The following is a 23,414-nucleotide window of genomic DNA, read 5'->3' on the forward strand; positions in this document are numbered from 1 at the left end:
GTTTCATGGTGATAAAACTGTACTGCTTTTTACACCTTAATACTCCTTGATTCTCAGTGCTATGGACACATGATGGAGAGGTTCCTTTGCCAGCCCTACCAAATGTACAGACAGGTATAGCAAGGTGTCACTGCAATCTGTCAGAACAGCTTCAATGGACTTGTGCATTGATTCTACACGTCTCTGAACGTCACTGGATGGATGAAACACCAAAAGATATCTCCTCATCTGGTGTTTTGAGGAGTGGAGAGCTCTACTGACTGTGAAGGCTGTAGCTTAGGATTCATTCCAGTTTCGTGCTCGTAAAAAAATGATTGAGTGAGCCCTCGTTTCTTGTGGATGGAGGCATTGTCCTCCTGTTTCTCCACTTGTTTTTCAAGGTTTCCCTGTCACACGCCTGTTTAACATGGTTATATCTTCTATTATCTGCTACATTAAATCTGTAAACAACCATGCCATCTCTGCTGGTTTTCACATTAGCAGTGTTCCTCCTGACTTCACAACGGCTGAATAATACACAGCACACACCAGGGGCCGTATTCATACAGTGTGGATTGAATTTCCTGAGAATTCCCCTCACAGTTAAGACTAGATCTTGGGAAAGATAGAGGTTATCTCAGCCCTTAAGAAAGCTCCTAAGGTGAACAACTGTTGGGAGGAGTAGGACTTTTAAGAGGCTTAAGGGATTCTTAAGCAGAAGAGATAATGGTTTTTAAGTTATTGTGATGACTTGTGCCAGCAGTTGCCAGGGAAATGGCACTCACCTGTCTGAGGGAACCCTGTTTGTGTGTCTCCTCACTCGCAGTAACACATAGCTCCCAATCTTTATCACATGCACTCCTGACTGGTCTAACACAACCAAAGGAAATTAGGCTAAATCCGATTCTCCCCATGCCGGCTTCTTGGCCTGTGCTATAAACACCAGGAGGCGAATTCTCCTCTTAGAACAGTTTTACACTCGTCAACTAATTGAGCTAATGCTAAACATTATTCCTCACTCACTTCCATTGATGTTTGCTTGCCTGCTGGTTTTAGTTAAATGTACACGGCAACCAACACAGTGACCTATATGGACTGGCAATCAGAGAAACTGATGCAAGCTGTTTTTCCTCCATTAATATCAAACTTTTGATACAAAAAAAAATAACCATCAGCATGTGAACAGGCTACTTGTTGTTCATGTTGACCTTTGCTTTTGTAGGCTCACAGTTTATTTAAGAAGGGATTATTATATAAAATAAAAACAACCATTGACTCCAGTTCTTAATAGAGACTCAATTCTATGATTAAATCCTTCAACTTCACTGCCCATTCTATCCTTCTATCCTCATTATCAACAAGATATGTATGTACTATTGTCTCTGTTCTGTCCTCATGTTTGTGGATACAGCCCCAGATGTGCAGGTTAAAACACACATCCTCACATACAAAATGACAATCTGAAATATCAGTATGATTTTCTTTTTAATAATTTACCGGATTACCTGAAGAGGATGAAACAAGTGACTTTATCCTGCTTACTACACTTACCATATTGGGATATATCAGCAAATGGTGTTGCTTATCTGATATAGATGTGCAACAATATACTTTTCCTGGCATTTATTTGGCATAACATTTTTTGATACAATATTGGCATTTAAAAGGCCAAAATTCCTTGTTGCATGAGTACAGAAACCACATTTTTGTTATTCTTGCCTAAATTAAATAACCTGTAGCAGCACGTTCTCCTTATAACATACTTTAATAACACATCTTTGTGGAGTGTGTTAGTTCCTGAGCTTTCTAAAGGCAGAGTGATTTGCTTTGACTGTGAGTAGACTTGAAACACAGTACATTAACACCGTTCACAAGTGGACTGATTTGCAGGACAGCCAATCTAATAAAAGGACACTTAATGGGCATTCCTGTAACACCAACCTTGACTGTAATCACATTTTCCACTCACTACACTGTCCCACAACCCAGTGTGTTACAAAGGGTTGCCACAGTCTTGTAGACTGGCACTGTAAGCACAGGGAGGAGGGTTTATAGATATATACATATATGATAAGTAACAGGCCCTCTTCTTCATTAACCATTCAACCTTCCCACTTGTTTCAATTCATTTACAAAAGGCTGCATATATCCTCACAACATTTAAGTCTAGGGGGAAAAATGAATAGAAGCACTGACTATCAAAGGGAGCATTATTGTCACATGTGGGTACAATGAGAGCCAGTGATTTTGAATGGAAAAAACGACCACAGCTGATTGTGGCAAGTGTACGGCTCAAACGATGCGAGACATCAGTCAGCGATAACACTGATCCATAAAACATAACCTGTATTAAAGTTACAGCCTCTTCAGCACAGGACATTTCAAGGGAAACAAGTGGAGTAGATGTGAAGTGCACGGTTAGTGAACACAATCCGGACACACTGAATGAGGTCCAATCAGTCCAGAACATTGAGCATCAAGTGACCTCTGCTGCGGTTCAACACTTACACATTGTGTGTGTGTGTGTGTGTGTGTACCTGTGGGTCTATGCATGCATGCAATCCCCTAGGCATGCCTCCTCAGCTTGAGTACATGAATGTGTATTTAAAGTCAGTGGAAAGCTACCTGACCAGTGTCACTCTTACCAGCACAACCAGATGCAAGCACGCCCACATACACACACACACACATTCACATTCGGCACATATCCAATTTCCATTTCATTTTCCTTTCCATTGCTTTATCAAACAGCTCAACCTAGAGAGGCATAGTTTCCTTTTAGCTCATCGCCCTTTAGCCCACCTTTTCAGGAACTGGTGCAGAAAAAAACAGCTTGATTTCTACTAAACCTGCCTACTGTAGTGTGATGCCTTCCTTAACTGAACCTGCACTTTCCACATCATCATTGTGCTGTTTGCCAGTGTGTGCGTATGCACATGTGTTTATTGGTCTGTGTAAACTACATTAGCCAGACATTATGGAGCAATGAGGGCTATTTGTCAAAGAGTCCCATGTTGGATGCATGTCAGTCCCTGGATTTTCATTCATTCCTTTTGCAAATGCACTCATACAGACAAGGTAGTAAGTCTGGGTAAACTGTTACTTTTAGTTTACTATTATCACTAAAACCCATTCACTTTTGATCAAGGATGGGATTAACCCCCCATCATGTGTATATGTTGGTTTAAGACAGAATTGTAGATGTATACACAGGACACTGACAAGCTATGGCCAAGTATGCCAGTAAAACACTCGTGCTATAGCTGGATTGGACTCAGTTAACTAAAATGATGAAAAGAATAAGAATGCAAATATGATTAAGAAGAATAATTTATATAGTGCTTTAACAATAGTCAAAGACATTTTGAGAAAGCAAATAACTAGAAATATAGCATCAACAATCAATCACACCTTTAAAAGCAATTTTCTCAGATTTGAGCCAGTGTAACGTGGCACAGAGCTGAAGATCATAGGTTCTTCATGCTGCTTCTGTCTTCCAGCTGTTTGTTATCCCTCGTCTCTTTCACCACATTGTAGGCCACATTTTGACCCTGAGTAATGGTGTTGAAATTTAAGAATTAAGTTGAGGTTTGGGTTAGGGTTGAGGTTTAGACATTTAGCTGTGATAGGATGGATTTCTGATCAGACTGTGGAATAAGCTCCAGTAATGTATTAAATCCACAGTGTGGTTTATACCTCTGTTTGTGGGTGGGAAGCTGGTGAGGGATTTTTGTTAAAAGACTTTAAAAGACTAAATTATGCATACTGGTGAGTAGAGATGCTTGTGCAGACTCTGCTGTAGGGCCTCTTTTCTCTGGAGTTCAGGTCACCTCAAATGAAAAAAAACAGGTTTTATTAAAGTGCCATCTTGTGTTTCACCCTTTTCTCTGTCTTTCTCCATGCAGCTCCAGTCATTCCTGCAGGTCAGCGTGTTCCAGGTGCGGGCGGATGAGTGTCCCTCTTCGGAGTGTGCCGGGACCGGGGGCTGCACAAGTGTTTTGAATGTTCGAGACACACCCACAGTGGTGGATTGTGGGACTATGAGTCTTGTATCTGTGACAGTGGAATCCACCGCTGTGTGCTCTTGCACGGGGAGAGAGCAGTCCCATCAGCCCTGCGCCGCATATCCCAGAAACCCCTGCTTCAACGGTGGAGTGTGTGTGGACACACAGCACGGTTACAGGTGAGTTGAAAATGAACAGTATATCTAAAACAGAGCCTTAGGATAACTGCCTGGTAGCTTTTTAAGGTGATACAACAAATGATATGTTGTTTCACTCATGTTTTATGCAGTTACATTATAGGTATCATCATGAATGTTTTATGTTTGCCTGCCCTGAGGTCGCAACGGCCTGTAAGATGGAAACAGTAAGATATATTTTTCTCTGGGTAAAATTCCTCCTTTAACTTTAAATCAATACACTAGTTATAACTAGTTATTTAGCTCATCATTAAGGACAGGGGTCGGCTCTGGGGCCGCATACAGTGGCTCCCTGTACAGTGTTGTGCAATGAACAATTAAATTTTTTTGTCAACAATGAACTGAAACAAATTAGTTTTCATAAGGTGAACTTCACTCACATTAATTTTTTTAAATCATCATCGTATCAGGCCATCATGTGAAATACCAGGAGCGAGAGAAAATGTGTTTACACCCGTCAACTAACACACACACACACACACACACACACACACACACACACACACACACACACACACACACACACACACCATGAAAAATGACTCGTCAACATTTTGTGCTCTGTACAACAACACGAGATGTGACGCACAGTCAGGTCTCAGTATCCGACACCATCGATTAATAACTTAACACATGATCGTAAGTCTTTCACCTTTATCATCCCAATAAAAAATTGAACAAAAACTAGTTCATTTTTGGAACTGTGAAATTTTATGAATTTAACTATGAACGTTACTAGTGTAATTTTCATCTGCATGCACTGAACTTTGAACCCGTTCATTTTAACTGTGAACTGGCTCAACACTGAGTATTTATATATATAAAACTGTATAAGCTGTCCTATCAAATATGTTTTGCGGTTCCAGACAAATTTTATTTGGTGGAAGAGGGGGCAAAATGGCTCTTTTCATAGTAAAGGTTGCCGACCCTGATTTCGGAGTTGAGCCCTGACTGTAGCAGAAGTTGCTGAAAAGTACAAAGATGAATGCAATGATGCAATGTTGTGGAACAGTTTACATACATAACTGTGTTTCCTCTATGCATGTCATTAGTGAAATTACATTCTTGGTTTAATTTGACTAAAAAGTGATCTTGAAAATGTGGGTATGAGCCAGCTCACAATATGTACTGAGTTGCTTTACCAGTCTGCTTCAGCTTTTTGTCGAACAAAGGATTATCGCATGCAGTATTTAATTCCTCACTGTCCCCCTCAGAAAATCACTGGCAAAATGATTATGGTATTTATATTATACTGAATCCAAATATGTAATTTTAAGAGAGGCCAGCAGTATGAATCCAGTGAGCTGGGACAATGGGTATGATAGGAAGGAGAAAACATTATGAAAAGTGCAAAGGGTAAATTTGAACAAGGTTGTACGGTAGAATGTGTGTGTACAAGTGTGTATTCCTGTGTGTGTATGATTGTGAGACATTGAAGTTGAAGCAGTGCAGGTAGATCATCTGACACTGCAGGACATTTGTTTTTTTTTATTTTGTGACAGGAGAGTCCCTCTGTTTCTTTCAGTTGTTTCCCTCTGTGGCCATCCCATTGTTCTTTGTTGTTGTCAGGCTATGGAGGCTAAATTCGGAGATCATAATTTTTTTGTATCTTGTCCTGCTTGTCTTTGGATAGCACAGGTCTGAGCCACTGAAACCAACACTGCTGTACAGAAACTATCCCAGAACCTTAGAAACTATTTGTGACTGTACTCCAATAGACATACTGTACCAAGCCCTGAAAAGGTTGAACTGTAGCTGACGTGGAAGTAAAGTTGTAGGCTGTTTACTTGTTTATCTTCGTCCAATTGCTTTTTTACAATGCCATTCCAGTTCTCTCTGTGGAACGTTTCTCCACTGGCTCACACAAGCGGATGCAGTGGATTGAACAGCCAAAGTGGTGGAGCACATTGCAGTGTAGATCTCAAACCCAAGTAGGGTGGACTGAATCATGACCTCGCCCATGTGATCACAAATAACCAAAAGAGAACATGTAGATACAAACTGACAGTCGTCAGAGTGACTACTTGGAGATATAAGGCTCTTACCTACATTTAACAAAGTGTAAATTTAGTGTAACAATATTTGGTACAGTACAAAATGCTAAACCTACAGTGTTTGCCTCCACACTAGGATGCATAGTGTGTCATTTGGCACAGTTTATATACTGCAGTGTTGATTGTCATTTCAGATGACATATTTGTTCTGGACACACACACACTGGACATAAGCACGGTCCCCCACCATTAAAGACATTAAATATTTTCCATTTAAAAAGCTTAAAAGTCAATCTTTATCAAATGTTATGGTGAATTAAGAATAATGTCAGGAAATTAGAAGTATGTTTGAACAGTGATTACGTGTGTGTGTGTGTGTGTGTGTGTGTGTGTGTGTGTGTGTGTGTGTGTGTGTGTGTGTGTGTCTCTGCACTTGATAGTTCGTCTTGCAGCTTGTGAGAAGTATCAGGCGGAGAGAGCGGACATAACAGAGAAATGTAAAGCAGCTCATGCTGTCATTGAAAAGGAAAGCTCCCAGTGAGGCATGTCCTTGGGTTTGAATGCTCTCTGTTGATGCATCAAGATCAGTAAACATCTTGTGGTAATAGTTTTATGCCAACTTTTTTTCTTTCTGCCAGACGTAGAGAATTCCCATTCCAGCAGCCGAGCTGGTCTATGACCTGGCCTCCAGACTCAAGTAGCTGCAGACTGTGGGATGTGCTGTGTGCTGTTTGGTTGTTGTGTCAGAAAGAAGCATGACACCAATGAATCAGGCTTGTTTAGCTGATGCTCTATAATAAGCCGACTGCAAAGAAGCTCGAAGGCTTTGTCAACTAAATGTCAAGAAGTAGACAAAAATCACTTAAAACATGAAACATTCCAAGATTTAATTTGGGCTTTCAGTCATGTTTAGCCGTGGTGAATGAAGACTGGTGCGATGTTTTGTGAGAAGGAAAGCAGGAGAGTAAGTGGAAGATGATAGAGGAGGTGGAAGGAAATGAACAGAGTCTACAGAACCTCAAAGTGTACACTTCTGAGACTGTGCCTGTACAGAAGGCAACATCCCTGTGGTGTTTGTGTGTAACAGTGTGAGTGAGTTCATGCTGTGTTTGGTTAAGAGGCAAAGTCTTTCTCAATTGATGGTGATTCACTTCACAACACTTGACACAATCAGAAAAAAAAGGTCCTGCCCTATGGCACTGGCAGAAACCTTTATTTAAACGCTGTGGCGGCAAATGATCTAATAAGCCCATAAACACTGAGCTCTTAATCTCAACTCCCAGTTCATTTTCACACCCATTTTGCTCATTAACAATGGTGTAGAGTGTTTCTCACTGAGGCACTGCAACTGTAGCTGAGATTGAATTCAAATGAAGTTGCAATTAGTATTTTTATTCACGCTAAAGGGAATTTGTGAACCTTGTTACAGCTGTTAACAGCTGCTACAGCTAAACACACATCTTCGTGTTGTCGGGGCATTGCAAATATGAATAGGGATGTGTTTGCGGTATTGGCAGTGGCAGCTACAGAATGAGGAAAGGAGTGCAGTATCAGCAGGGCGTGGTTTGAGACGGTTTAATTAAACCGCTATGTTTATTCACTGTTTTTTTTAGCTCTGCGTCTTCCACCACCATCGGATCAATTCTTAAAATTTGTCATTTTAAAGTTTTTATGAATAAATACCTGCACAAGTAATTATCATTCTCATTCTCATCAGCTTAAGTTTGTACTTTGTGTTTCACACTAATTATCCAATGCCAGCATGTTGAATTGCAAAGCCTCAAATGGTAAACATGATAAACATTGAAGCCGCTCACAGCATTTTCAATGGAAGAATGTTGGCAGACTTTAGCGTTTAGCTCAAAGCACCACTGTGTCTAAGCTGGAGACATTTATATGCTGCCAAGACTCATACTGACTTTGTTGTTTTTAGATAATTCATCTACATATATAATTGTTTATAATATGTATTTAAATATTCGAGAAATTGATATATATATATATATATATATATATTAAATAGTTTAGATTTAAATTCAGGATGGGGGAAGAGTTAGTGTGAGAAAGGCTTATCACTTGGCTGTGTGTGATGTAGTGTTTTCAATGACATGAGACAATACAAAAGACAATATGGCTCTTGTATGGTGGTGGTGACAGTGACAAGGTGACGTCTCTGATGACTACAGTATGTCCCTGATGATGGCTGTTTGTATTGCAGATAGGAAACCGCTGATCCCCTATTGTACTATAAGTCCAGGTTCCTTTATGTTTTATGTCTTATGTGTTGTAGCCCTCGCTGTAAACCCTAATTGCCCTTTGGGGACAAATAAAGTTGGAAGTTGAAGATACCACTGTGTCTTAGCTGTAGTCAAGGTATATCTTCCTGCTCCACATACTGTGTGTATAACAATACTAGTTGATGGGCAGAAATTAGATTTTATCCTTTCAAAATGAAACCTGTAAACAACATATAGTGTGAATTTTTAAACAGTGACACTCACTGAGGCTTAGTTAAGGTTGACTTCAGGTTAACTTGAGTCATATTAAACGTTGTACCCTCCCTGGCCTGTCTCACTGCACTCCCTTCTTCCAATTGATCACCGCAACAGCTATCGCGTATTACCCACAAATGTACAAGTCAGTGCGTCACTGTTATTGCCTGGGGGCTGTGTGCAGATTTTGCAGTATTTGAGTTCATAACATTTCGTTTACAGGGCCTCGGTGGGTGCAGACGTCAGTACTCTGCAGTTCCCTGACAGGGTGTAACTCCCTGGCTTTTCACTGTTACAGAGCCTGACGTGCAGAGTCTCAAAATACAGCTCCTTTTTGCTTCGGTTGCGTTATAAATAGAATCAAACCTTTCACAGCCTCGTACGAGATGAAAAATCCGGCATGTTAGCTGTCACATACTGCCAGTTCTCGTTTCAAATCCATGGCAAACAAGTGAACGGAAGGAGAGTGTCTTCATTAGCATAAAATACTCTGTAAACAAGGCCAGAAGTGGGGTGAGAGTGTTTCAACAAATCCTTTTAACTGCAAACATGATGATGAAATAAGTTCTTTGGTGCTTGGAGTGGTAGAGGAGACATGGCGACCCTGTTTAACTTTGTGTAATTCAGCCTGATGCTCTGTGTATCCTGAGGCTCAGATCTTTAATGGTGGAAGTGAAGGGCTCTTTGCAACCAATTAAATGAAACACCAGGCTTTTATCACTGTCTCAACTGTAACTCCATGGAGAATTTGAACGTTATGATGAAATTACGAGTCAATTCCTGCAGTGGTTCCCAAAAGAAGGCTGAAATCTTCTTTCCTGTACATTGCTGAGATCTATGCTGCCACAGGTAAATACATGAGTTGACCTTGATGTTGTCTCTTTGGCTAAAGGTAATTAGTTAGTTCATTTGTTTGTCTGTTATAATTTTTTTACAGAACTGCATGTTATGTTTACACATTATTATTATCTTCACCAAGGGGGTTATCTTTTCCTCTGGGTTTATCTGTTTGTCTTTTAGTTAGCAGCATTACACAAAAACTACTGGAAAGTATATGTAATGGGTTGTAACTGGTTGTCCCACGCAGCAGAGTTCCTACATCATTTCCTGCTGCACCCCAGGCTCCACCTCTCGCCGGGGGTGCACGCGGAAGATTTGATGCTGTTGTGAGTAGGAGAAAACCTCCTGCTGCATTGTACATTATTGGAAGGCAAACTCTGGGTAAACTCCGTAGCCAATTCAACTCCGAGAGTATTTCTAGTATTTTGCCATTTTTTCTTCCGTTTAACAATGCGAAACTACCAATATAATGTTTGATAACACATTGATTATATCTGTGGAGAAATGATTTCAGTTGGACTTTAATGGATTTCAATTTGTTCTGAAATGTTTTATAACATTTTATCTGAACACATTTGCACTTTCTGTTGGAACAGTATTCAGGCTGTGACTCATGACATTTCACATGTCTGCGAGAACACGAGACAAGACACGCAGGATAAAAAAGGCCCAATGACATCTTGACTGCCCCTACAACTACAGTATATTCTTTGACTATACCAATGGTAATATCTTTTAGATATCAGTTCCCTCAATGTGCCAGATTTTTTTCATCAAGATCCACAAATTATTCCCTGGGACAAACACCCTACCTGGCATTGTAAAAGAAAGTGAAAAAAAATCCTGCATCCGCCCCTGATCTGGATCAGCACCAACATTTTAATGGGTTCTTCCCTGATGCATATTTCATCCTTCCTCCAAATTTCATGGAAATCTGTTAAGTTGTTTTTTGTGCAACCCTGCTAACAATCAAAGCAACCAACAAACAAATGGACTGGGGTAAAAACAGAACCTCCTTGGCAGAGTTAATCATTATCACGTTGACGTTTTCAAGCCTCTTAGTAATTTGGAGGCGCTGCAGGACTCGTTTTAGGTGTTAAATTTAGGGTTGTATGTAAATTACCAGGCAAATGTTCTCTTCCTTAATGTGACATCAGTCACCCTTTTATCACACAATCCTTTTCCCTTAAGAGAATGTTATCAACCTCATCTACCAGTGGTGAATGCATGCCTTGTTCACCGTCCCTGTTTCTTGTTTCTAGTTTTTTGCAACTAGTCAACCAACTGCAGAGTAGACAATCTGCTGCCTGTTTACATGGGTGCAGACATCGACAGTATATGTGCATGGTCATGTGATATGCCGATTCAGGCATGTGAGTATAGGTGTGGATCCATTGTCACAAAGAAATAAGGTGCTGTGGTGCAATTTAATATACATATTAAATAAGTGTGCATTCCTTCAATGGAGTTACATCAAGATGCCATATGATTGGGACCAAACTATATAGTAGTTCTTATGCGATACATTTCCCACACAAATGATGACGCACATATACAGTACAACAGACCTTGGAAGATTTCAGACATCACTGAAAGAACGAGCATCTGCTACAATATGTTGTAGCAGATGCTCTTATAGGTGTTTTATGTTCAAACATGACAAAAACATGCTTGTTTGGCCCCACAAACACACATACATACTCCCTCCGAACCTACGTGAGACCACATGAACACATAGTCTCATAGAGCATGTGTCCACTGAGCTTTCTTGCTGTGTCTTGAAGAAGTTCATTTTACCCTTCAGCTTCATTTAATTAGAGGCAGTGAGTGAAAAGGGCAGGATTTGAGTCTGGCTGGCTGGAGCCAGCGTGTAATCTGGCTCACTGCTGGACCAGAGCAGGATGACTGGCTGGATCCACGGTAGACCTAATCCCTGGATTACACACATGCACGCAAACACACACATACTCACACACTCACCCACGCAAACACTATTGTCAGAAATGTGGCCATTTTCTTCCTGTAAGTCTAATCCATAAACAACGTTGCATTGCTCTGCATATTATTATTACATATCATTACCTTGTTCACAGTACTGTTGGAGAAGAGGTGTTGATAGTTTTGGAAGCCTTCTAGACCAATGCATTATTGAACATAATCATAGTTGTCATTGTTTTTTTATTTTTGTTCTTTTCTTTTAATTCTGGTTGTATTTTATACATTTTCAACTTTTGTTGGCATTGTACTGTTAGTGTTTCATCGTCTTCATCATAGATTTCGTAACAAACTTGCATTAGTTCAACTTAACAAATGCTAAAAGTCCTTAAACCTAAAAAGACATTAAGGTGTTTTTCCCCGATCCTGGCTGAGATATGACCCAGAGCAGCATACAGGTGGCAGGAGTAATCGACCTTTGTCGTCAAGGTAACAATGATAAACACATTGTTAACGGTATGGTTGGTTATTTTTTGGCTGGAAACCTACTTGATCAGGTTTTGGCATAAAAACTATTCAGTTAGGTATAGGAAACAATTGGTTTGGTTTTGAAGTCCTTGGTTGTCATGGTAACAGTAATAAATATGTGGTCAGGATTTTTTAACAGTGTCACACTGAACACGTACAGCAGTATCCTGTATGAAAGCCTGAAATTTGTAAACTCATTCGGACCCCAACCTCATCCGAATGCAGATTTTATCAAACTGTGTACTCCATCACCTTTTACCCTTACTCCTGTCATAAGTAGAGCAGGCTCTAGAGGTCACCTCACAATTAGCCACCCTGATCATTGAAACTCGCTGCTTTGACTACGTATTTAATTTCAAAATAATTTGCACTAAGAGGAGATGAGTGGAGAGGCGAGGTGCCTCATAGCTTCCCCCATGTATGGAGTCCTGATGCTTAACTGTCAGTAAAGGCTTGATGCAAACAAAATACCTTAACAAAGTGAGCTGAGAAGTGTAATGATTCCTTTAAAGTTTGAGTTTTGTTAAGTAGTAAGTTGTTTTTTTTTTATGCCCTAAATGTGAAATATTTAAAGTGAAAATATTGGTGGGAAGCTGCTGATTTAATCTTTGTGTTGTTGTTTTTATAAGCTTATCATGGGATTTTTTGGTGTAAAACAAAAAAATAGTTATTAATAACAGTTGTCAAACAAATGCAATGGACTAAACTTAGAACTAAGTTTGGTTAAAATCTTACAAAAGTACAGTTTGAATGTACAGTTTCGTAAAAGTTGAAACTCAAAAGAGACAACTTTTGCTGATACTGACATTTTTAAAAACGTATTCTAACTCGCTGGTAGAAACCCTAATGTGTTACATAATACTAAACTGTGAGATCTGGATATGATAAATTGCAGCTTCTGCTGTCTCTAACATACCCTGCTGCATGTCTCTTTATGCAAAGCGAATGTGGGCCACAATGGAGGAGCAGAACGTTTCTTTGTGAGGCATCAGCCAAATAGATGACAGGGAGAGAAGAAGGCAGAGCGGAGCAGAAGTTGTCAACCCAGAGACACAGTCGCTGCCGCTGATTGTCACATTCTCAGTCAAACTACAGTAACCGGGCTCTGCAACATCTGCTGTGTGATTTCACCAGGTTCAGGGGAGGACAGGAGAGGAGGCAAAATGTCAGAGATGGAGAAAACCTGCATAGAAGAGAGGAGACAAATGGAGGAAATTAAAAAAAGAAAGGGAAAGGAAAGCTGAGGGTAAGGGAAAAGTAGACCAGAGGAATATAAGTGGGGAAATAAATTCAGAATATGGAGAGAAAATAGGAAATGAAGAAAGAACATGGAAGCAGAAAGGAGTAGAAAAGAAAAGGAAAGCACGAGAGAAGTGAAATAATAAATGCAGATGAGATATGAGTTGATACAAGTTAGAATAGCTGGAGGACAGTTGTCTGTTGCGGAGGCTTTCAGAAATGACCCCATCTAGAACACATGCAGATACATACAAACACATTCTGCTCCAAGATTGAAGGAAGAACATGTAGATAACCGAGTCAGTGGGATTAATAAAGAGATTTTGTGACTGAGGGTTTTGTGGGTTGGGGCTGGGATTACAGCTCCTGGTCCAACGTTGACAAACACAATTCCCATCAGACAGCGAATGAGCAAAACAAAGCTGCCTTAAGAGGATTGAAGGGCTTGGCCATTGTGACTAAAACTATGTCTCAGATTGTCTTTCCCTCGGAGAATTAGGATGACATTGCCAAAATGGAAATACAGGCATGGATCTTTTTCCTGATGCCTGCCGTCATGCACAATCATACACAGCCAGATATAATATGTGTGTGTGTGAACAGAGTGAAGGTTTAAATCCTCTGGAAACTTGGCAAGTGTTGTTCTGTAACATTAAATCATCACGGCTTGATGAGTAACGTTCAAATTTGGGTTGGAAAATAAACATCCTCAGGTCAATTTGAACACTCAGAGAATTCAACAGTGTTTGACTTGATATTCTTAGCAGAATATTGCCATCATGATTATGGCTGATTATGGTGACGTGTTTTTTAGCTGATTTTAAACGTATAAATCCATGTTTTGATTCTCTCGGCTGAAATATGTCCAGCTGTCATTATAGCCTTTATCATAGGTATTTTCCCTTGTGATATTCCTCTGAATAAAAAACAAACAATTAATACATATTATTTTTCTTATTCTGACATATTTTTTCTGCTTATTCATCAGTTTATTACAGGGCATTTTACTCATACTTTGAACTACTCTTGTTTTCCCAATATTTACCCTATAAATGTAAATATTTATTTTAAATTATTTATAATAAGTGAATTAATGATGCTTACTTGTACTACTTACTATGTATCCACATTAAAATTACACTCCATTCATTTTTAATACGTCAATTGGGGTTGTATATGAAGTGGCCTTATTCTGCATTCGTTATATGACTCATTACATGACTCAAAGAATGTTTTAAAAAACAAAAAATACATGTGACTGGCTAATACAATACTTATTTAGGTATTAATAACAAGAATAATGATAAGAACTAAAGGAGCACACCACGCAGCCAGGTGCTGGAGATGACATTTTCACTTCATATCTCGTCCAGCTGCCGTTTCTCTTCCTCAGGCATGATCTTTAGCCCCAGCTTCTCAAAGTCTCTGTTGAGCACCTGATCCGGACGATTCTTTGACTGTGTTGCCTGTGGAGGGGATTTCGAGCAACGTTCAGAAAAATAAAATCACAAATGTGTAAATACTGAACAGACAAATATCCCACACCTCACCTTTTGAGACAGCAACAAGGAAGCGCTGAGTGAAGCTCCCTCCTGCTGCCAAGATTTGAGAAGCTTCAAGTCTGTCGTCCACCTGGTGCAGGTGCCATGAACCCTCTCAATAGGGAAGGAAAGGGACAAACAAATCAAGTGACCATGTTTCATATCATTTTGAACACTGATGAATATAATGCAGTGTCTTCTCTCCTCTTACCTCATCCCTGTGCTCAGCAGAGCAGTCACACCTCGACCGTGGCTGCAGTTTTGCACCATAGCATCCAGAGCCAGATTCAACTGCTGAGTAATACACTCATTTTAACTTTGAGCCAGTTTGAGCTGCAGGGCACTTCCACTTAATTAGTACTCTTTCTTCTTGTCTCTCATCTTTTGGAGGTGTCACCTGTATATTCAGGAATCAGCATCACCAGTGAGAGACAGCAGTGTACACACACCAAGGAACATGTTGGCATATAATGTTGAATGAAACAAGAAGAAGAAAGTTTGTTTAATACCTCGTCATTGACGACTACACACACTCATGACACGCCTCATGAATGACTGCCACAATGAACATCAAGCTTACATGTTAAGCGTAATTTTATACTCCATCTAAATGCTGCTTCAAGTCAAGGTTCAGCTCACAACACTTACTGGCTTGCCACTGAGGTTCTGTATGATAACTCATCTAGTGTGTTAAAGTCAGACTAACTAGTTGCTTTGTATCACCCTGGTGTAAAATGAAGCATAATGCAGTTGAGAGGCAGGCTATCTGCAGGGTGCGTTACTGGCTCGAGCTCAACTTTTTTTTATAAGTTGCAATCTTGGCACTGCAGTCACTGGCTTTGTTCATATTCCCCAGAAAACAGCAACACATACTGTTGCTGTGATAACGAAGCAAAATCTGTGAAAAACTCAATCGTAAAAAGTTATCTACCAACATCTGTCTTTTGCCTGTAATGGGAATGGACACAAACAGCATTTACTCTTGGGTCATACAAACTCAGCAGTAGATGTGGGTTTTTTATCAGCTCCAGCTCCGCTCGGCAGGAGACGGATGGAAACAAGACACCAGGGTGAACGCGCTAATTAGAGAAGACAAGGAGGTGAGAGAGCTTTCAGTTCTGTGACATCAAACATGACGCAGTTTGCAACCATTTAAAAAACCTGCCTGTACCAGCTTATTCTGGTGTAAAAGAGGTAGATGTCGCTGACTTGGAGGTTGCTGGAATGCCCCAGGTCAATAGCCTCTCTTTGTTCGGGGAGCTTTTGGAGGAGTTGGAGCCAAAGCCTTTACTACAGGGGTCTGGGTGCAGGATGTGAGTTGACGTGAAAGTTCTCCACTTTTTCCATGATAGCCTCAACCTCATCTTCAACCGTATGGCACCTACATCCATCGACTACTTTCCTGTCTGTTGAGATCAACGGCAAATTATCATCATCTAAATGTCTCCTGGGTTTTACCCAGGTAAAAGTGTGAGCAGCAGGCGATCACAGAAATTAAACCATCGTCACTCACTGTCTTCAGGCGAACTTACCATTTCCAGTGGTTTTTGCCTCCAACAGATGAAGACGAGAAGCTCTTCTCCTGGACAGAGGAACTGGTTGAGGAGGATGAGAAAGTGGAAACAGGGTTCTAATCAGAGGAATGGCCTCCAGGAAATCAATGTATAGGTCAATTTAAAGTCCCCACAGGTGTCTTGTATGTGTGGTTTCAGATATCTTGAGAAGCTGTCGAAGTGTGAATAACACAAACCATTGAAAAACTCACTTATTAGGAGCAGAGGGATCGCCCTGGAGAAATACCTAATTTCTCTGAGCTGTGTGTGTGTGCGTGTAGTCAGGGGGGGAGGCTGTGTGTGCAAAATTGTGTTTTCCATAATTGCTAACAACAGGTGGATTGAGTGAGTGAGGGGAATTTTTATTTTGCTCGAGGGATGCAAGGCTTTCTCATAAAATTCATTATGAAGGTTCTTCCTTTCTTTCTCTCTTTCTCACCCACATATCACATTCACATGGACGACTAATGAGCGATTAGATATTTCCTGCATAGAAGAGATAATTGTGCTCGATTCAGTCTTTTGAAAACTGTATTTTGGGCTTCGTAACAGCAGCAGGACTATAACTCATTTATTATAATTATTTGTGATAAACTGATTCAAGTTGTGTACTTTCGAACTGAACTCAAAGAATTCTGCCGTCAACAATAACAGTGACAAATTTGTACCTCAGCAAAACACTTAATATTTCAGGACACAGCACATGGGTTTGTAGTATTTGTTAATTGAGATTATTAAGATTCATGTTATTGTCCAAGTTGGAACTTAGCCTTTTTTAGTACAAAACAATCAATAACAACAAATATGTCCATCTACCACTGAGTATTAGGAAAGTAGAAAAGAAAATAATCTCTGGAAACTTTCCAACACATTTGATACAGTCATCGTTTCCAGTGCAATTAACAATTTTTCAGACAAATATTTTTGAACTAACCTTATGCCAGAACTTTTTTTAAGTGGGAGAGGGGAGGAAGCTTACACAGCAGTATTTTGAATCATTTCTCATCCAACAACAATCATTTTAGAACATTGAACAAGATGGTGAATATCCCTTGTATGTGTGAAGGTCCTCTGCACTAGCAGATGTCAGCAGATGTTAGCGACCACCAGCGGATGTTAGGGACAGGGTATCTTCAGTTGTGTACCTTAGCGTGTTTCGGCGGGGGTGGATGTGGGTGGATGTCCCTTACATCTTTGGGCCCAGTTGGGATCTTTCCTCCTGATCCAGAATCCATGTTCCTGGATAGTAGTTCAGAAGTTTTACCTGTGAAGATTCTCTGTGTGATATGAGGTTAACTGGTCTTGCTTGAAGTTTCCCAGGCTTTTGGATCTGAGGTGAAACATTTTTAAGAGCCTCACAAAACACTAGGTGCCTTTGATTCATGCTTAAAAATAGTTCAGTTGTTCTACTGTTCCTGGATCTATGACAAATCTGGGCAGATATACAAATGTTTCTGCTGACAGTACAATCAGCTACGCTCTTGCCACAAGTCTGTACTTTAATTAATACATTTTAAAAAAAGGTTTTCTTTTTATCTTTGTTCAAATAGAAATATCCTGCGTCTGCTTGTTTTGTTTGATTAAAATCAGATGTGGATCAAATATTATTTTGTACAAAACCTACACTAATGAATATGAGAAGAGCGGCTGAGATAAATTGAGTGCATGTACAAAAATGTTTACAATATAAAAAAGATGGTCGAACAAATGGACAAGGATTGAAAAAAAGGAAGGATTCAGCCATTGTTGAGAAGAGGAGGTGTGAGGTAGAATTTTGACAGGAAGTGGCGGGACAAATGAATTCCTGGATGTGTGGAGACACTGAGAGAGGAGTTCCCCAGTGATGTAGTGATTCTCCCTGTGGTTTTGCCACTAATGAGAACGTCTGCATCAGTGAAACAGATGGCGTGAGAGAGAGAAGGCTGAAAGAGATGGCTGCCTGAGAGGAGAGAACAACAAGGCTCAGAGAGATGTGTAAAATAATAAAATGCAGTGAGTGGTTTGAAAACAAGGAGGAAGATTGCGATCAGAGTGGTGTTTTCCACTCACAGAGGGCTCTCTCACACTTTTCAAAAACAAACTGGTTGAGAAAATAAAATTGTCAAAAATAAAAAAACAACTCTGTCTTTTATTTATTGCATTTACTTATTCATGTTGTTTTTTGCTCCTCTCCTCAAGGTGCCAATGCCCAGCTCAGTTTGAAGGGCCTGAGTGCCAGCAGAACAGACACGGTTTCCACGGTAACGGCTATGCCTGGTTCCCTCCCATGATGCCTTGTTTCGAGAGTCACGTGTCGATGGAGTTCATCACAGATGTGGCTGATGGACTGCTGCTGTACAGCGGTCCCTTAGCCCAGCTGCAGGCCTGGGACCACGAGGACTTCATGGCTATAGGTAAGAACTTGATGACACGTCACACCTGACTCTGAATCAAAAGTCCTCCCTATATGAGGACAGGTGTCACTGAGATAAGATGTAGAATGTGATTTATTACCTTAAAGTTTCAGTGTGTAGGATTTAGTGGCTTCTAGTGGTGAAGTTGCATATTGCAATTTAAATGAACCCCCTCCCCTTACCCTTCCTTTCCAAGCATGTAGGAGAACCTACAGGGACCTTCAGGTTCCGTTAATAAAATGACCCTTTCTGGAGCTACTGTTTGGTTTCTCTGTTCTGGGCTACCATAGAAGTAAGGCTTTGCAACATGGAAGAGAACTTGTCCTTATGTAGATAGGAGAGCTCATTCTAATATAACAAGAACGGAAAGATTATCAGATATTTTTATGAGTTATGAATATAATATGCCATTTCTGCTATTAGATCCCCCTAAATCCTTCACACTGGACCTTTGAGTGAAGGTTTTAAGTAGGTTTGTCTGTGGAACAGAAAATTAGTCTGGGGCCAAAAGCTCAGATAAGAGGCAGACGAAGGAGGGAGACTATGTTTACCTCAACTGTATCTTCTCAGTCTTGGGGAACTGCAACAGCAGCAGTGCATAAATTACACACCTGGCTTCCCTGCCTTATCTGGTGTGTAAAGCATTTTAGCATTATCTCAAACTTCACTGGTTTCAGTTTCAACAACACTTGACGGAATGATGTGTTTTCACACAGTGTAATAACAGTTTTTCCAAAGAGGGATACTGACCTAACAAGTGGAGCTTCTGGTCATTCTTACTGTAGGTGAGATAAAGAGTGGCGGCTTTGTGTGGGAGGACAGCTCGAAACTGACAAAGCAGAATATAAACAAACTGCAGCAGTGATCCCCAACCAGGAATGCTTGTATACCTGGGAAATATGGATAAAGTGGAAAAGAATAATTATTGTGGTCACACGACTTTAGAAAATGGGGAATTTTCAGAGCAGAATAATTTAATCTTGGAGGACACTGGAATTCAACTTGAATTAACTTGGCATGTACAAATGTATACCGCTGTGCTACTCTCTCATATGACTGGCATCTTCAGAGAGGGAGGTTGAAAAGAAAAACAGCAGGCGCAATAAAGAAAAGAAGAAGCCAATTGAAAGTCAATTGCATATGTGGACATCATGAGTAAACCGGAGAGAGCCACTTTAACTCTTAAAGCCCCTCTTTCACTGAAGACTCTGAAATGTTACAAGACAGGAACAGGATCCATCTCAGGTTTAATTCCCTGTGTGTATTAACTTGCCACGGCCTGCGGATTAAACAGTGACAGTCTCTCTTACACAATTGCTCCTATTCTTATTAAAGCTGACATCCCTATGCATTTTGATGTGTTCTACTTAGATTCAAACATTTGTTTTACACAAATGCTTATTTAGAGAAGATGAATGTGAAATGGACGGTCAGTCACATACACACTCCTCCTCCGGGCAACTAATCACAATGATACTGTGTATATTTGAGTTCTTATTAGAAAAATCTGAAAATATGTGTAGACTGAGCTTTGGCAGGTTTACGTCTTCTGCTCTTCAGGGAGAATGCTGGTCTTTTGTGTCCGTGGCGATGCGGTTGAAACTTGAAGACAATAAAGCTTGTTGAAATGAGGGCGGCGGGCAGGCATAATAGACAGACAGAAACAGAGAACAAAATGTCTTGTACATCTCCGGTATATTTAGTGTTTTAATCTGAGAGTCTCACGCCTCCTTGTCTCTCTAGCTTCTTCTTCCCTTGCATTGGGCCTCTCCCTTGGGAGAGATGCTGTTGTTCCATCACTGCCAAAGTAATATGTGTGGGAGGTGAGGTCTGCCTGGAGAGCTGGACGTGGCGTGTGTGTGTGTGTGTGTGTGTGTGTGTGTGTGTGCGTGTGTGTGTGTGTGTGTGTGTCACGATTTATTCCTTTGGCTTTGGCCAGTGTCAGAGGATCTGGGTGCATCTGAAAACCAGCCAACATGTGTTGTTGGATCGTAAAGAGTTAACACGTTTGTTGGTGGAGCAAAGGCTAATTTGTCACTGCTCAGATTGTAATTAGAGTCAGGCTGTACATATTTAGAGCTCTAATTAACTTGTTTCAAGGTTCACCTACTGCATGTTACGAATCCACCGCCAAGCCTCGACTGAGCTTAATATAACTGCATTAAAGTGTGTTTGTGTTTGTATGCAATGCAATCAGTGAACATAACAGTGTTATAATGATATGCAGAGTGCGTTTTCCAGTGTTTGAAGATGGAAACTGCTGTAATTGCTTAGATCTTGGAACGCAGAAATACAACTAAAGCAAGGTCCAGTAGTAAAGGCACTGTGGACCTGCTGTAAGGCCCCAAGGCAAAGCTCTGCCTTTGCCCCCTGTGTACCACTCTCCCCGCATTGTTTATGTAGCATGTAACCTGTCACTTCCATGTTCCAACGAAGCCCAGCAAACTATAGCAGTGTCAGTATTTGCCCAGAGATCAGGGACTACAAACACAAAATCTGTCTATCCAGCCATTGGAATAGGGCATTCCAGATGGCCCTTTCCAGCTGGTCCTGGGGATCCTGAAGATATCCCAGTCCAGCTTGGATATGTAATCCCTTCATCAAGTTCTAACTCTACTCCGGGGTCTCCTCCCAGTTAGGCGTGGCCAGTAAACCTCCAACATAAGCTGTCCAGGAGGCATCCTACTACTTCAACTATCCCCTTTTGACATGAAGGCAAAGCGGTTCTACTCCGAGCTCCCCCCACATGTCTGAACTCCTCACCCTATCACTGAGGCTGAGCCCAGCCACCTGATGGGGAATACTCATCTTGACAGCTTCTATTCACAACCTAGTTCTTTGAGTCACTACCTAGAGCCTGTGACCGTAGGTGAGGGTTGGAACGTAGATCCACCGGTTAAATGATCAGCTCCTTCCCCACCACAATGGTTCAGTACAACGCCTGCATTATTGCCAACACCATACTGACCTACCTGTGCATCAGAGGAAATTCAGTTACTACATATTTGGTCAAAACTGAGTTTTAATTTGTGTTCACCTCCTTGACTATTTTATCCATTTATCGATTATCTATTCTGCTTATTCTTTGAGGGAGGTGGATTGTTATATGGTTTGTGTGTGTGTGTGTCTGTGTGTTTGTGCGTGAGTGTGTGTGCGTGTGTGGGTGTGAATGTTTGAGTGTGCGCTTGAGGACTTGTTCTCACATTTATTGCACAACGACTGCTAACTGGACATAGTAATAGGGCTATACATCAAGTGACAATTTAACCATTCATTAAACAGTGGCTATAGCCTGAGCTAAAGCTGCAAGTTGTTGTAGTTATTGATCATATCATATTGAGTGTCTTAAACCTATTACCGTGTGAAGTAGTATTTATTTCTCTGTAAAATATGAATAGTCATCTAACATGCTTTTCTGTTCCTATAGACTGTGGACTGTAAATTACAATCAAAGTGAAATAAATTCTCTCAAACAAACAAGTTTAAATGGGTTTGAAAGCTGAGAGGGCACGTGTTGTTGCAGAGGGGAGTAACTGCATCTTTAGATGTTGTGTGGGTTCTGTGGAAATTATTTTATTTATTTTGTAACAGCCCCTATCTTATTATTATTATTCTCAGCTTCACTGCAGCTTCTATAGATATACTGCATTCTGCTGTTAGGAGTCAGATAATCCGTTATGCTGGACCAACACAAGCTGGTACCAGGTTTTCCTGTGGGTAAAATAATTTGTGATAGTTCAGTGGGTATCAGAATATGGACCATGAAAGCACAATCTTAATTTGAAATATAAGAATAAAAGACCAGATTTGAAAATAGGACATCTCTGTAAGACTGGTTGGAAAGATTAGTTAATAATACAGGACCACTTTCTTTCACATTGTACTTTAAATATGCACATTTCCTGAATTTGCAATTGATTAAAATACCAAAACCAAGTGTGCAGTAAAGCTGTTATTTCTGGAGGCCTGACGATTTTGGACTCTGGGCAGTTTCCACAGACATATTATCTAACCTATAAGTGCAACCTGAAGTGAATACACCTGAAATGTTGGTAGTGTAGGTCAAAGCTCAATCTGATTGTTTGTCTGTAAACGGTTATAGCAATAATTTTACCAATCAACTTGGTTTTGTCTTTAATATTCATTTAGATGTTTTCAGATACTGATATTTGGATATTCCATTGATTAAAAAGTAATTATCCTTCAGGACCATCATGAAACGTTTTCAGAACAACACACACACACACACACACACACACACACACACACACACACACACACACACACACACACACACACACACATACACACACACACAACATTGATTTGTTTGCTTGAACACCTAATCCACAAATCCATTCAATATACTAATATTATTAAAAAAACATATGAGGCAGCCATAGTCAGGGATGAACCTCAAACACAGTTTTTTAATAAAAAGGAAAGTGCAGGCCCCATATAAGACAAATATTAGATATAGGAGATAAGGACTGAGGACAGGATAGCATTGACTGTACTGTACGATGTATTGTTGACTGAGACACATACAAATAAAGGTGTGCTGTGAAAAATAATAATGAAATTATTCTTTCAGTCAGCCTCACTGTGCTTTTGCACTATGGAGCTGATAAAATCGCGTCCAGCAGCAGAACATATAAGGGGCAAAAGTGTAAAGTGTAAAGTGTAGGTTAAAAGGCTGCTACAACACACTAAACACAG

General features: G+C 40.3%; 1 protein-coding gene across 1 annotated transcript in view; it reads left to right on the plus strand.

Annotated features, from left to right (window-relative positions):
• The window catches only part of si:ch211-186j3.6 (neural-cadherin), a 292,082-nt gene that overhangs the window by 192,230 nt on the left and 76,438 nt on the right, over nucleotides 1–23,414 (plus strand). Inside the window, exons 26-27 of the mRNA XM_034570740.1 lie at nucleotides 3,885–4,162; nucleotides 18,481–18,695. Coding sequence (XP_034426631.1) covers nucleotides 3,885–4,162; nucleotides 18,481–18,695 — 493 coding nt within the window. The remainder of the gene's footprint in view (nucleotides 1–3,884; nucleotides 4,163–18,480; nucleotides 18,696–23,414) is intronic.

This window comes from Hippoglossus hippoglossus, chromosome 3, assembly GCF_009819705.1.
Source record: "Hippoglossus hippoglossus isolate fHipHip1 chromosome 3, fHipHip1.pri, whole genome shotgun sequence".
Lineage (NCBI taxonomy): Eukaryota > Metazoa > Chordata > Actinopteri > Pleuronectiformes > Pleuronectidae > Hippoglossus > Hippoglossus hippoglossus.